The sequence below is a fragment of the Haematobia irritans genome, chromosome 1, assembly GCF_050003625.1.
Source record: "Haematobia irritans isolate KBUSLIRL chromosome 1, ASM5000362v1, whole genome shotgun sequence".
Lineage (NCBI taxonomy): Eukaryota > Metazoa > Arthropoda > Insecta > Diptera > Muscidae > Haematobia > Haematobia irritans.
Window position 1 is genome coordinate 18,573,575 of NC_134397.1, and position 16,470 is coordinate 18,590,044.

The 16,470-nt window shown below is 33.4% G+C and overlaps 2 protein-coding genes across 2 annotated transcripts in view; one reads left to right on the plus strand and one right to left on the minus strand.

Annotated features, from left to right (window-relative positions):
- Positions 1-16,470, plus strand: part of DIP-gamma (Dpr-interacting protein gamma) — a 534,433-nt gene that overhangs the window by 312,162 nt on the left and 205,801 nt on the right. The window lies entirely within an intron of this gene.
- LOC142222011 (uncharacterized) lies at positions 4,670-5,056 on the minus strand. The gene has a single exon (XM_075291926.1). The coding sequence runs from the start codon at positions 5,054-5,056 to the stop codon at positions 4,670-4,672; it is 387 nt and encodes a 128-aa protein (XP_075148041.1).

Below are 16,470 nucleotides of genomic sequence, written 5' to 3' on the forward strand. Positions count from 1 at the left end.
TTCTATAGAAAATTTTGTCAAAATTTTATTTCTATAGAAATTTTGTCAAAATTTTATTTCTATAGAAAATTTTGTTAAAATTTTATTTCTGTAGAAAATTTTGTGAAATTTTTATTTCTATAGAAAATTTTTTTAAAAAGTTATTTCTATAGAAAATTCTTTCAAAATTTTATTTCTATAGAAGGTTAGGTTAGGTTATGTGGCAGCCCGATATATCAGGCTCACTTAGACTATCCAGTCCATTGTGATACCTCGGTGGTGAACTTCTCTCTTATCACTGAGTGCTGCCCGATTCCATGTTAAGCTCAATGACAAGGGACCTCCTTTTTATAGCCGATTCCGAACGGCGTTCCACATTGCAGTGAAACCACTTAGAGAAGCTTTGAAACCCTCAGAAATGTCACCAGCATAACTGAGGTGGGATAAATCACCGCTGAAAAACTTTTTGGTGTTCGGTCGTAGCAGGAATCGAACCCACGACCTTGTGTATGCAAGGCGGGCATGCTAACCAGTGCAATTCTATAGAAAATTTTGTTAAAATTTTATTTTTATAGAAAATTTTGTCCAAATTTTATTTCTATAAAATTTTTTATTTCTATAGAAAATTGTGTCAAAATTTTAATTTCATTTTGTCAAAATTTTATTTCTATAGAAAATTTTGTTAAAATTTTATTTCTGTAGAAAATTTTCTGCCAATTTTATTTCTATAGAAAATTTTGTCAAAATTTTATTTCTATAGAAAATTTTGTTAAAATTTTATTTCTGTAGAAAATTTTCTGCCAATTATATTTCTATAGAAAATTTTGTCCTAATTATATCCTAAACCACATAGTGGTCAGGGTATAATAACTTTGATCCGCCAAAAAATGTGCCTACCAGAAAGTTTGATTTTAGACCCCATAAAATATATACCGATTGACTCAGAATTTCTTCCTTGGCTAAATTTAATCTTCGATAGCACTAACTGTATGTTCATCGAAATCGGTTCAGATTTAGATATAGCTCTCGATTTTTTCAAATTAGGTCATAGAACCCTTATTTATCAACTGATCTTACTTAAACTCGGCTTAGTCGAATATTTTATAGTGTTAACAATATGTGCAAAAAATCATCGAAATCGGTTCAGATTTAGCTATAGCTTCTATATATATGTATTGCCTGATTTTGCCAAATTTGGCCCTAGTAACCTTATTTTTGACAATAGAGGCCTCATTTGTTAATTGATAGTACCCAAATTTTGCCCAAGATAACCGCCTGTGGTATCAATAATACCTGCAAAATATTATACAAATTGGTTCAGATTTAGATATAGATGCCATATATATGCATCGCTCAATTTTCCCAAATTTTGCCATAACACTCTTATTTATTAACCAATGTTACTCAAATTTCAAAATTTGGTGTACTAGCCCATAGTATTTAGACTTACATGTAGCTCTTACAAAATAATATTTCCCGATTTTTACATATTTGGATTTATTACCCACAAGTAATTTAGCGATTCCCTCTTTTTTAATAATGGACTCAATATTAGTAACATTTTAACTCTGTAGGTGCAAATTCAACTATAGCTCCTAATATTGGACATTTCTGCTCAGCTTGTGACAAGACTCCCATAAACATGTACACCTTTATGTTCTTAAACATGAAAATGAAGATTATCACCCTAACCTACACCATTGATAAGAATGTCTACTAATTCAGTAGGGATGGTTTAGGGTATGATATAGTCGGCCCCGTCCGACTTCCTATTTTACTCACTTGTTTTATATCTATAGAAAATTTTCTCCAAATTTTATTTCTATAGAAAATTTTTTAAAAATTTTATTTCTATAGAAAATTTTGTGAAAATCTTATTTCTATAGAAAATTTTCTCAAAATTTTATTTCTATAGACAATTCTGCGAAAAATTTATTTCTATAGAAAATTTTGTCAAAATGTTACTTCTATAAATAATTTTGTAAAAAATTTATTTTTATAGAAAATTTTGTCAAAATTTTATTTCTATTAAAAATTTTGTCACAATTTTATTTCTATAGAAAATTGTGTCAAAATTTTATTTCCATAGAAAATTGTGTCAAAATTTTATATATTTTATATCTATAGAAATTTTGTCAAAATTTTATTTCTATAGAAAATTTTGTCAAAATTTTAGTTCTACAGAAAATTGTGTCAAAATTTTATTTTATTTTTGCAAAATTTTGTCAATTTTTTTTCCTATAAAACATTTTGTCAAAGTTTTATTTCTATAGCAAATTTTGTCACAATTTTATTTCTATGAAAATTTTGTCAAAATTTTATTTTTATAGAACAATTTCTCCAAATTTTATTTCTATAGAAAATTTTGTCAAAATTTTATTTCTATAGAAAATTTTGTCATAGTTTTATTTCTAAAGAAAATTTTGTCAAAATTTTATTTCTATAGAAAATTTGTCAAAATTTTATTTCTACAGAAAATTGTGTCAAAATTTTATTTTATTTTGGCAAAATTTTATTTCTAGAGAAAATTTCTCCAAAATTTTATTTCTATAGAAAATTTTGTGAAAATTTTATTTCTATAGAAAAATTTGTCACAGTTTTATTTCTAAAGAAAATTTTGACAAATTTTTTTTTCTATAGAAATGTTTTTTTTTTTCAAAAATTTTGTTATTATAGAAAATTTTGTTTAAATTTTATTTCTATAGAAAATTTTATTAAAATTTTATTTCTATAGAAAATTTCGTAAAAATTTTATTTCTATAGAAAATTTTGTAAAAATTTTATTTCTATAGAAAATTTTGTCACAATTTTATTTCTAAAGAAAATTTTTAAAAATTTTATTTCTATAGAAAATTTGACAAAATTTGTCAAAATTTTACCTCTATAGAAAATTTTGCCTAAATGTTATTTCTATAGATTTTTTTTTTCAAAATTTTATTACTATAGAAAATTTTGTTTAAATTTTATTTCTATAGAAAATTTTGTCAAAATTTTATTTCTATAGAAATTTTTTTCTAAATTTAATTTCTATAGAAAATTTTGTCAAAATTTACTTTCTACAGAAAATGTTGTGAAAATCTTATTTCTATAGAAAATTTTCACCAAATTTTATTGCTATAAAATTTTTTTTGTCAAAATTTTATTTCTATAGAAAATGATTTTTTTTTCAAAAATTGTATTACTATAGAAAATTTAATTAAAATTTTATTTCTATAGAAATTTTGTCAAAATTTCATTTCTGTAGAAATTTTGTCAAATTTGTATGTCTATAGAAAATTTTATTAAAATTGTATTTTTATAGAAAATTTTGTCAAAATTTCATGTCTATTTATTTCGATAGAAAATTGTGTTAATTTTTTTTTTATTTTGGCAAAATTTTATTTCTATAGAAATTTTCTATGGAGATTTTTGTCCAAATTGTATTTCTGTAGAAAATTATGTAAAAATTTTAATTTTATGGAAAATTTTGTAGAAATTTTAATTCTATGGAAAATATTTGTCAAAATTTTATTTCTATGGAAAGTTTTGTCAAAAATTTATTTCTATAGAAAATTTTGCTAGAAATTTATTTAAAAAAAAAAATGTGTTAAAATTTTATTTCTATGGAAAATTTTGTCAAAAATTTGTTTCTATAGAAAATTTTATTTCTATAGAAAATTTGGTCAAAATTGTATTTCTATAGTATTTTTTTTTTGTTTTTTTTTTTTTATTCGAATTCCTCTTTTGCCACTTTTAATTTTTCAGGAGATAGTCGGCGGGGTTTGGCACACACAACTGGGCCATTTGTATCAATATTGTGTAGCACATTATGCTTTACGGGCGGAAGCTTTATACTTGGAGTAGTGACATCAGCAAATTCTTTAAGTACAGAACGAAACTTTCCCGTATCGTCAGATATGGTTTTAATTGTTAAACTTTTCGGAGGTGAGAATATACCAGGAGATTTCAGATACGTTTTGCTATCTACCAATTGGTTATTTCTTACATCAACCAGTAAACCATAATGTTTTAAGAAATCGGAACCTATGATAGGCTATGTTACATCAGCAATGATGAAGGACCAAAGAAAGCGTCGTCGGAGTCCGATATTGCAATTAATAATTCGTGTACCATAAGTGTTAATTTTAGTGTTGTTAGCAGCGTAAAGTACAAAAGAGTTGGGTGATTTAATCTTGTCTTGCTGGTTGGCTGGTAGAACGGAAATATAGGCCCCAGTATGAATGAGGTACCTGTACTTCGATTCGAAATCTTGAATGAACAGTCGACTTATTTGATGACCACCCTCACCCGCCACCTTAGATGAGGGGTCTAATGGTTTCCCGAACGGTTGAAGTCGCAAGGAGATCGACATCTTGTTGCTTGTGCGCCGAATTTCTTATGATACCAACAAAGAGCCGATGATGTAAAGGATTTGTTGCGGTTTCGTGAGGAGCTGCGGGAATATCTTTGAGTTCGGTGCTGGCGGTCAGTTGAAAGGGCATCAATTTTAGAGACAATTTCTTGTATTTGTTTTTCAAGACAAGACAATCGGTCTGCCTCCGTACTAGCGCTAACTGAGTATCTTACTGGTCGTAAATTTTATCCGCCATAAAAACATGTTTCTCAATTCTGTCTTCACTTACCGAAAGTATAGCTTTTGTAGTTGAGGGAAGACGTTGAATCCATAATGTTCTTAGCAATTCTTCAGATATCACGCATTTCTCTTAGCAATGCCGCAAGACAATTCACGCATTTCTTTTAGCAATACCGAAGGTTTGTTGTCACCAATACTTACATTTTCCAAAAGTGGTCGTAAACGCTTTTCTTCAGATTCCACAAATTCATTCAATAATGCATCCTTAAGAGTCCTATACTTATTTTCCTCTGGGGGATTTTCTACAATATGGCTTACGTGGTTTAGAATGTTGCTCTCGATTGAACCTACTAATGTGTGGAACTTGGTCTCATCAGCAGTAATTCCAGATGTAATAAATTGTGACTCCAATTGCCGGAACCATAATCGAGGATTTTGTCGCCAGAATCGTGGAACCTTTACCGCAACACGAGATATTTCTAAATGGTTGTTGTCGCCAGGCATTTTGCAAATTTAAATTGATATAACAACGGTTTTCGTCGGTATCACCAATGTAGAAATCAATCCCAAAAAGCAATAATTTTGTTTTTTTACAAATAATGAAAATCAATTGTCTTGAGAAAATCGTACATAAGTCTAAGGCTACTTAGTTAATCCTAAATTTATATAAAGTACAAACATATATCACTTGAAATAAAAAATAATCTATGACTACTAGATAATTTAAAACAAACAAGTATATACGGCCGTAAGTTCGGCCAGGCCGAATCTTATGTACCCTCCACCATGGATGGCGTAGAAACTTCTACTAAAGACTGTCATCCACAAATTTCAACTCACTCGGATGAAATTTGCTCCTCCAAGAGGCTCCAAAACCAAATCTCGGGATCGGTTTATATGGGGGCTATAAATGATTATGGACTGATATGGACCACTTTTGGCATGGTTGTTAAATATCATATATTACCACCACGTACCAAATTTCAACCAGATCGGATGAATTTTGCTTCTCAAAAGGCACCGGAGGTCAAATCTGGCGAGCTATATATAATTATGTCAAATTTCAAGCGAATGGGAAGAATTTTGCTCTTCCAAGATGCTCTGGAGGTCAAATCTGGGGATCGGTTTATATGGGGCCTACATATAATTATGGACCGATTTCGACCAATTTTTGCATGGGTGTTTGAGGACATATATTAACATCACGTACCAAATTTCAACTGAATCAGATGAATTTTGGTCTTCCAAGAGGCTCCGGAGGTCAAATCTGGCGATCGGTTTATATGGGGGCTATATATAATTATGGACCGATATCGACCAATTTTTGCATGGTCATTAGAGAGCATATACTAACATCATGTACCAAATTTCAGCCGGATCGGATGAAATTTGTTTCTCTTAGAGGCTCTGCAAGCCAAATCTGGTGATCGGTTTATATGGGGGCTATATATAATTATGGACCGATATGGACCAATTTTTGCATGGTTGTTAGAGACCATATACTAACACCACGTATCAAATTTCAGCCGGATCGGATAAAATGTGCTTCTCTTAGAGGCTCTGCAAGCCAAATCGGGGGATCGGTTTATATGGGGACTATATATAATTATGGACCGATGTGGACCAATTTTTGCATAGTTGTTAGAGACCATATACTAACACCATGTACCAAATTTCAGGCGGATCGGATGAAATTTGCTTCTCTTTGAGGCTCCGGAGGTCAAATCTGGTGATCGGTTTATAAGGGGGCTATATATAATTATGGACCGATAGGGACCAATTCTTGCACGGTCATTAGTGAACATATACTAACATCATGTACCAAATTTCAGCCGGATCGGATGAAATTTGTTTCTCTTAGAGGCTCTGCAAGCCAAATCGGGGGATCCGTTTATATGGGGGCTATATATAATTATGGACCGATGTGAACCAATTTTTGCATGATTGTTAGAGACCATACACTAACACCATGTACCAAATTTCAGCCGGATCGGATAAAATTTGCTTCTCTTAGAGGTTCTGCAAGACAAATCGGGGGATCGGTTTATATGGGGGCTATATATAATTATGGACCGATATGGACCAATTTTTGCATAGTTGTTAGAGACCATATACTAACACCATGTACCAAATTTTAGCCCGATCGGATGAAATTTGCTTCTCTTAGAGGCCTCGCAAGCCAAATTTGGGGGTCCGTTTATATGGGGGCTATACGTAAAAGTGGACCGATATATCCCATTTGCAATACCATCCGACCTACATCAATAACAACTACTTGTGCCAAGTTTCAAGTCGATAGCTTGTTTCGTTCGGAAGTTAGCGTGATTTCAACAGACGGACGGACGGACGGACGGACATGCTCAGATCGACTCAGAATTTCACCACGACCAAGAATATATATACTTTATGGGGTCTTAGATCAATATTTCGATGTGTTACAAACGGAATGACAAAGTTAATATACCCCCCATCCTATGGTGGAGGGTATAAAAACAAAAGTAGGATTTGAAATAGTGTCGCCACAAACTCATAACTGATATGGTATAAATTTCCGTTTATAATGCCTTTCTATAATGCCCACTGTGCTTAGTGGCTTAGCTCACTTTGCCGCTATATTGCAATAAATAGTTCAAAAGTGTTTGTGTGTAAGTTTCAATTTGTGTGTGAGATACACCAAATATGCATTAAGTTTAATGCTATTAAATGTAACAGCGACAGCAACTCCAAAAGATTTCATTCAAACAACAGCAGAAACAGACAACAACAACATAAACACTACACATAAATACACAGACTAAAAGATAAAGAGAACAAACAAAACAACAAAAAGAAAGAGGGACAAATATCAAGAAGAATAAAGAGTAAAGTGTGAATTGGCCTTCTCGCAAACACTCCCACACACACACACGACAAGTAGGGTCGATCTCTTTAGAGTCTTCATTGAAAAAAAAAAGTAGGCGTTTGCAAAGGAATTACATTACATGACATTGCATTTGCTTTAGTTTCCTTAGTTTTTGTTGTTGTTTGCCATTTTCTCCAGCTTCCTCTAAAGTTCTTACTTAAGTTTTGCAATAAAAATAATTGCTTAATTGGTAACAAATTCATTGGAATTAATGTAATTTGGAATAATTTGACAGAGGAAAAGTAATGAGAATTTTAGTAATATAAGCAAATAATACATATATGTATGCTGCAATTGTTATGGGAATATAAGAAACTCTATTTGGCTCTGGGTAATTTGTAGTCTTATCTAGAATTCTTAAGAATTAAATTAGTCGATATAATTTAATTTATATGGATTACAATTTTATTCAATTAATTTTTTGTTTGAGTTAATTAAAAATTTAAATTGCTCTCTTGAGATATTTAAAGAAATCTTATTTAAAGAAATCTACTTGTTAAATATCAAGATAGGTGGAATAAATTGCCAAAGGCTTTATAGTTTACTAGGTTATTGTGAAAACAAAACTAGAGAGAGAGAGAGGAATATGAAAAGCTAATTATTTTCTGAAGGAAAAATATATAAAAATATATGATTTCGAAAGTCGTGGATTTCAAAATTTTTGAAAGGTGAACATTTTAATAATGTCGATGCACTTAGGTCGAGAGCAAGCTATATATGGAAGCAAAAAGTGCGGAATCAAATAGTGCGGAAGCAAACTAAATGCCAAAGCACATAGTACGAAAGAATTCTAATGGTTGAAACACTTAGGGCGGAAGCAAGCTAAATGCCGAAGCGCTTAGTACGAAAGTATGCTAATTGCCGAAATAATTAGTGCGGAAGCGAAATAATTACGAAAACACTTAGCTAATTTCCGAAATAATTATTGAGGAAGCAAGCTAATTACATAGATGCACGTACGGTTCCAGTTCTGATACCTTCGGACCTACTGTTCCACCAAAGAAATCTTCGGACCTACTCTTCCATTACAAAGACCTTTGGGACCAGTGTTCCATACAGCGAACTGGAGGCCTTGGTCCGACTGCTCCTCCACAGATACCTTCGAGCCTACTGTTATACCATAAAGACCATCGAGCCTATTGTTTCACTACGGAGACCTTCACTACGCTCTTTCGACCCTACTGTTCCCCTAGGACAGAGACTGTTACATCACAGAGACCTTCAAGCTTTCTTCGGACCTACTGTTCCACCATAGAGACCGTCGGGCCTACTGTTCCCGACAGAGACCTTCAGACCTATTCTTCCATTACAAAGACTTTTGGTCCCAGTGTTCTACACAGAGAACTGCATGCCTACTGCTCCACCACAAACACCTTTGGCCCGACTGCTCCTCCACAGATACCTTCGAGCCTACTGTTATGCCATAAAGACCATCGAGACTTTGTTTCACTACAGAGAACTTCAGGCCTACTGTTCTACCATAGAGACCTTCGGACCTACTCTTCTACCACAGAAACATTCGGGCCTAGTGTTCCCCACTGAGACCTTTAGGCTAATTTTTCCCGACACAGACCTTCGGACCTACTGTTCCACAACAGAGACCTTTAGGCTCATTGTTCCCCACGCAGACCTTCGGGTCTACTGTTCCACCACAGAGACTTTCGGGCCGATTGTTTTCCACAGAGATCTACTGTTTCACTTCTGGCCTAGTATCCCTCACAGAGACCTTCGGGCCTACCGTTCCTCCACAGAAACCTTCGGCAGTACTGTTCTTCACAGAGGCCTTCTGGTCACTGTTCTCCACAGCAACCTTCGATCCTACTGTTCCCCACAGAGACCTTCAATCAAATGTTTCAGGGCAGAGACTTTTACATCACAGAGATCTACTGTTCCCCCATAGAGAGAAGGTTCAGTCCGCTGGTGAGCAGTCCGCTCCTTCGAGCCTACTGTTCCCCACAAAGACTTTCGAGCCTACTGTCCTAGGACAGAGACTGTTACATCACGGAGACCTTCATGCTTTCTTCGGGTCTACTGTTCCCCACATAAACCTTAGGCTTACTGTTCCACCATAGATACCTTCGAACTTACAGTTCCACCACAGAGATCTTCAGACCTACTGTTCCACCACAAAGATCTTCGGACCTACTGTTCCACCACATAGTCCTTTAGGCATACTGTTTTCACAGAGAGCTTAGGGCCTATTTTTCGACCATAGAGACCTTCGAACTCACGTTTACCACAAAGACCATCGAGCCTACTTATTCACTCTAGAGACCTTTGCGCCTACTCTTCCACCACAGAGACCTTCGGGCCTAATTTTCCAGGACAGAGACCTTCAGGCTTACTATTCCACCATAGAGACCTTCGGAATTATTGTTCCACCACAGATACCTTTAGTCCCATTGTTCCGCACACAGACCTTCGGGCCTACTGTTCTACCACAGAAACCTTCGGACCTGCTGTTCCACCACAGAGACCTTCAGGCCCATTATTCCCCACAAAGACCTTCGGACCTACTGTTCCAGCACAGAGACCTACGGGCTTACTGTTCCACCACAAACACCTTCGGGCCTACTGTTCTACCACAGAAACCTTCAGTCCTATTGTTCCCCCACACAGACTTTCGCGCCTATTGGTCCCTCATAGAGACCTTTGGATCTACCGTTCCACCACAGATACCTTCGGACCTACTGTACCCACAGAGACCTTCGGAACTACTGTTTCACCACAGAGACTTTCGGGGCTAATGTTCCCCACACATACCTTCGTTCCTACTGTTCTACCACAGAGACCTTCGGGCCTACTGTTCCACCATAGAGGCCTTCGGGCATACTGGTCCACCACAGAGACCTTCGGGCCTACTGTTCCACCACAAAGTCCTTCGGGGCTACTGTTCCACCACAAAGTCCTTCGGGGCTAATTTTCCTCACAGAGACCTTCGGGCCTAAAGTTCCAGAATAGAGACTTTTGGGCTTACTGTTCCGCCACAGAGACGTTCAGGCGTACTGTTCCACCACAGAGACCTTCAGTCCCATTGTTCCCCACACAGAACATCGGACTTCTGTTCCACCCTTATCATTGAGCTTAACATGGAATCGGGCAGCACTCAGTGATAAGAGAGAAGTTCACCAAATGTGGTATCACAATGGACTGAATAGTCTAAGTGAGCCTGATACATCGGGCTGCCACCTAACCTAACCTAACCTAACCTAACCTACTGTTCCACCACAGAGACCTACGGGCTTACTGTTCTACCACAAACACCTTAGGGTCTACTGTCCTACCACAGAAACATTCAGTCCTATTGTCCCCCACAGAGACTTTCGCGCCTATTGGTCCCTCATAGAGACCTTTGGATCTACCGTTCCACCACAGATACCTTCGGACCTACTGTACCCACAGAGACCTTCGGAACTACTGTTTCACCACAGAGACTTTCGGGGCTAATGTTCCCCACACATACCTTCGTTCCTACTGTTCTACCACAGAGACCTTCGGGCCTACTGTTCCACCATAGAGGCCTTCGGGCATACTTTCCCACCACAAAGACCTTCGGACCTACTGTTCCACCACAAAGTCCTTCGGGGCTAATGTTCCTCACAGAGACCTTCGGACCTAAAGTTCCAGAATAGAGACTTTCGGACTTACTGTTCCGCCACAGAGACGTTCGGGCGTACTGTTCCACCACAGAGACCTTCAGGCGCATTGTTGCCCACACAGACCTTCGGACCTACTGTTCCACCACAGAGACCTACGGGCTTACTGTTCTACCACAAACACCTTCGGGCCTACTGTTCTACCACAGAGACCTTCAGTCCCATTGTTCCCCACACAGACGTTCGCGCCTATTGTTCCATCATAGAGACCTTTGGATCTACCGTTCCACCACAGAGACCTTCGGACCTACTGTTCCCACAGAGACCTTCGGAACTACTGTTTCACCACAGAGACTTTCGGCGCTAATGTTCCCCACACATACCTTCGGTCCTACTGTTCTACCACAGAGACCTTCGGGCCTACTGTTCCACCACAAAGTCCTTCGGGGCTAATGTTCCTCACAGAGACCTTCGGACCTAAAGTTCGAGAATTGAGACTTTCGGACTTACTGTTCCGCCACAGAGACGTTCGGGCGTACTGTTCCACCACAGAGAGCTTCAGGCCCATTGTTCCCCACACAGACCTTCGGACCTACTGTTCCACCACAGAGGCCTTCGGGAAAATGTTTCAGGACAGAGACTTTTAGATCACAGAAACATACAGGCCTAATCTTTCCCCACAGAGAGAAGGTTCGTGTGGGGAGCGCTCCTTCGAGCCTACTGTTTCCCAAAAAGACCTTCGAGCCTATTGTCCTAGGACAAAGACTGTTACATAACAGAGATCTTCAAGCTTTCTGTCTCCCACAGAGACCATCGGGCTTACTGTTCCCACACAGAGACCTTAAGGCCCATTGTTCCGCACACATACCTTCGGGCCTACTGTTCCAACACAGAGACCTTCGGGCCCACTGTTTCAACATAGAGACCTTCGGACCTAATATTCCACCTTAGAGACCTTCGGGCCCACTGTTTCTACCACAAAGATCATCGGACTTACTCTTCCACCACAGAAATTTTCGAGCCTACAGTTCCACCATTCCAATCAATGAATTTTGCCCTAGTCTACGTTTAGCTCAGTGACATGGTGCATCCCTTTTTTTAGCCGAGTCCTAAATGCGTTTCACATTAGCGAAACTTTTGAAACACTCAGAAAAATAGTACCAGTATTACTGAGAGAGGATAATCCATCTCTGAAAAACAGTATATGCGAGGTGTCCATGCTAACCTTTGCACAACAATGGCTCCAATGTAGGCGCCTTTACCTTTGAATTATATTCCAAAAATTTATTTTTCCATAGCATTGGCCAATATTCGTTCATTCGCCACATTAATCGAGGATAAAGATCCCACGATTGTCTTTGGTTCTTTAACATCATCCACACCATGTAAGGAAATTGCAAAATCGCAAAAGGTCTTTGTACTCACAAAGTTCTTTTTAATCCCAAATTCATGGCAAAAGGATATTCAGTCCTAATAAAAACAGAGTCGTCTTAATACCAAGACCAATAAAAAAATCCGTAGAAACAAGTGCCACTGATTCTTTCAATTATAAATGTTTACTTCAATAAACCGCCGCCTTCATAAGCAATAAAGGACCAATTCACCCACCACAGCCAGGATTTTATCCCACTCAAACACACACACAGAGTTTGTAACCTTTACATGGAGAACTCAAGAGCTTGGTTTGAGTTTGGGATTTTTGCTTTGGCAGTAAAATTTCTACATAGGAATGGAACACAAAATAAAAACAAACAACAGAAAAATTCAACTTTTTCTCTTTGAGGCTTATGGTGATGTTAGTTGCAACCCCTTGCCTTTCCACCACCATACCACTCCAACCTTTGAAATCCTAATGATATCTTATGACAAACCACAGCCGTGCATTTAGTTGGATTTTTCCCACACCCACACACACACCCATGTTCGTTCAAAAGAGCGAAATAAATAAGATTTGCACTTTGTATGCAACAGTCAGGTCAAAGGAAACAAACTAAACTGAGAATGCGATGAGAGTGAAAGGCAGAGTTTTCTATAGAAGCAATTTGAAGGAGGATTATACAGCAGGAAAAACTTAGCTCTCTTTCTCTCTTTATGTTTGGTTCGAATTAGCGGAAGTGTACAAAAGCGGAAAAGTGGCAACACCGATACTAAACAGAAATCTAAGGATTGCTTATATAAATGCATGTGCATCTAGATATTTGCATTAACAAACACGCACACACACAATAAGAAGAAGTGGAATGTTAAGGGCATTTTACAATAGGGCCTTTTAAGAAAATTTCATACAGAAATAAAATTTTGACAAAATTATCTATTGAAATAAAATTTTGCAAAAATTTTCTATAGAAATAAAATTTTGACAAATCTTTGCAAAGAAATAAAATTTTGACAAAATTTTCTATGGAAATAAAATTTTAACAAATTTTTTTATAAAAATAAAAATTTTGCAAAATTTCCAACAGAAATAAAATTTTGAGAAAATTTTCTATAGAAATAAAATTTGGAGAAAATTTTTCTATAGAAATAAAATTTTTAAAAAAATCTAAAGAAATGAAATTTTGAAGAAAAAAAAATCTGTGGAAATAAAATTTTGGCAAAATTTTCTATAGAAATAAAATGTTGACAATTTTTTCTATAGAAATAAAATTTTAACAAAATTTTTTATAAAAATAACATTTTGACAAAATTTTCTATAGATAAACAATTTTGACAACATTTTCTATAGATAAAAAATTTTGACAACATTTTCTATAGAAATAAAATTATGGCAAAATTTTCTTAGAAACTAAATTTTAACAAAAATTTCTATAGAAATAAAATTGTCAACATTTGCTTATGAAATACATTTAAAAAAAAATCTAAAAAATAAAATTTTTACAAAATTTTCTATAGAAATAAAGGTTTGATAAAAGTTTCTACAGAAATAAAATTTTGACAAAAATTTTCTATAGAAATAAAATTTTAACAAATTTTTTTTATGAAAACAAAAATTTTGCAAAATTTCCAACAGAAATAAAATTTGGAGAAAATTTTCTATAGAATTAAAATTTTGGCAAAATTTTCTATAGAATTAAAATTTTGGCCAAATTTTCTATTGAATTAAAAATTTGTCAAAATTTTCTCTAGAAATAAAATTTAAACAAAATTTTTTATAAAAATAAAATTTTTGCAAAATTTCCTACAGAAATAAAATTTTGACAAAATTTTCTATAGAAATAAAATTTTGACAAAATTTTCTATAGAAATAAAATATTGACAAAATTTTCTATAGAAATAAAGGTTTGACAATATTTTCTATAGAAATAAATTTTTGACAATATTTCTAATAAAAATAAAATTTTAACAAAATTTTCTATAGAAATAAAATTTTGACAAACTTTTCTATAGAAATAAAATTTTTACAAAATTTTCTTTAGAAATAAAATGTTGACAAATTTTTTTATAAAAATAAAATTTTGACAAAATTTTCTATAGGAATAAAATTTTGACAAAATTTTCTATAGAAATAAAAATTTTGACAAAATTTTCTATAGAAATTAAATGTTGAAAAATTTTCCGAGGAATTAAAACTTTGATAAAATTTTCTATAGAAATTAATATTTGGCAAAATAAAAGTTTGATAAAATTTTCTATAGAAATAAAATTTTGAGAAAATTTTCTATAGAAATAAAATTTTGAAAAAATTTTCTATAGGAATATAATTTTGAAAAAATTTTCTATACGAATATAATTTTGAGAAAATTTTCTATAGAAATAAATTTTTGACAATATTTTTAATAAAAATAAAATTTTTGCAAAATTTCCTACAGAAATAAAATTTTGACAAAATTTTCTATAGATATAAAATTTTGACAAAATATTGACAAAATTTTCTATAAAAATAAAAAATTTTCTATAGAAATAAGGGTTTGACAATATTTTCTATGGAAATAAATATTTGACAACATTTTTTTATAGAAATAAAATTTTAACAAAATTTTCTATAGAAACAAAATTTTGACAAACTTTTCTATAGAAATAAAATTTTGCAAAAATTTTCTATAGAACTAAAAATTTTGACAAAATTTTCTATAGATAAAAAATTTTGACAAAATTTTCTATAGAAATAAAATTTTGACAAAATTTTCTATAGAAATAAAATTTTGACAACATTTTCTATGGAAATAATATATTGACAAAATTTTCTATAGAAATAAAATTTTGACTAAGTTTTCTATAGAAATAAAATTTTGTCAAAATTTTCTATGGAAATAAAATTTTGTCAAAATTTTCTATAGACATACAAATTTTGAAAAAATTTTCTATAGAAATTAAATGTTGAAAAATTTTCCGAGGAATTAAAATTTTGACAAAATTTTCTATAGAAATTAATATTTGGCAAAATAAAAGGTTGATAAAATTTTCTATAGAAATACAATTTTGCAAAAATTTTCTGTAGAAATAAAATTTTGACAAAATTTTCGATAGAAATAAAATTTTGACAAAATTGTCTATAGAAATAAAATTTTGACAAAACTTTCTATAAAAATAAAATATTGACAAAATTTTCTATAAAAATAAAATTTTGATAAAATTTTCTATAGAAATAAAGGTTTGACAATATTTTCTATAGAAATAAAGTTTTGGCAACATTTTTTTATAAAAATAAAATTTTAACAAAATTTTCTATAGAAATAAAATTTTGCAAAAATTTTCTATAGAATAAAAAATTTGAGAAAATTTTCTATAGGAATAAAATTTTGAGAAAATTTTCTATAGAAATAAAATTTTTACAAAATTTTCCAAAGAAATAAAATTTTGACAATATTTTTAATAAAAATAAAATTTTTGCGAAATTTCCAACAGAAATAAAATTTTGACAAAATTTTCTATAAATTTAAATTTTGACAAAATTTTCTATAGAAATAATATTTTGACAAAATTTTCCAAAGAAATTAAATTTTGACAAAATTTTTGTAGAAATAAATTTTTGACTATGACTGTGAATATGAGGCCTTTTGCTACCCATTCTCATACATCTCATCTCTCTGTTTTTTTTTCTCACAATGCAAATTTTAAACTGGCATAGCAATGATGTCTTTCGTCGCATGAGCGCATGAAAACGCGTTGGTGAACATTAAATTAGGGAAGCAAAGCATAAGGAAAAAAAACACAACAAGAAACTAAACCGGAGAAATGCATGCCTCCTGCCATTAGTGTGGTGGCATAATGCGCGTGCCAACTTGTTCTTCATTCGTTGAATATGACAGACAATTTGCTTGATGTTGGATGAATGTCTTTGGTTAGCAGGAGGCATCTGGTGTTGGTTTGGCGCGCGGGCGCACACATACTCACACAATCGCACAGGATGTTATAGCCGTTTTGGTGATGATTATGATGATGATGATAATGGTATTTCTGATGGCAACTGTTGTTGTCAG

Coding starts and splice junctions, on each gene's coding strand:
- LOC142222011 (XM_075291926.1), bottom strand. CDS start 5,056: ATGCCTGGCGACAACAACCATTTAGAAATATCTCGTGTTGCGGTAAAG.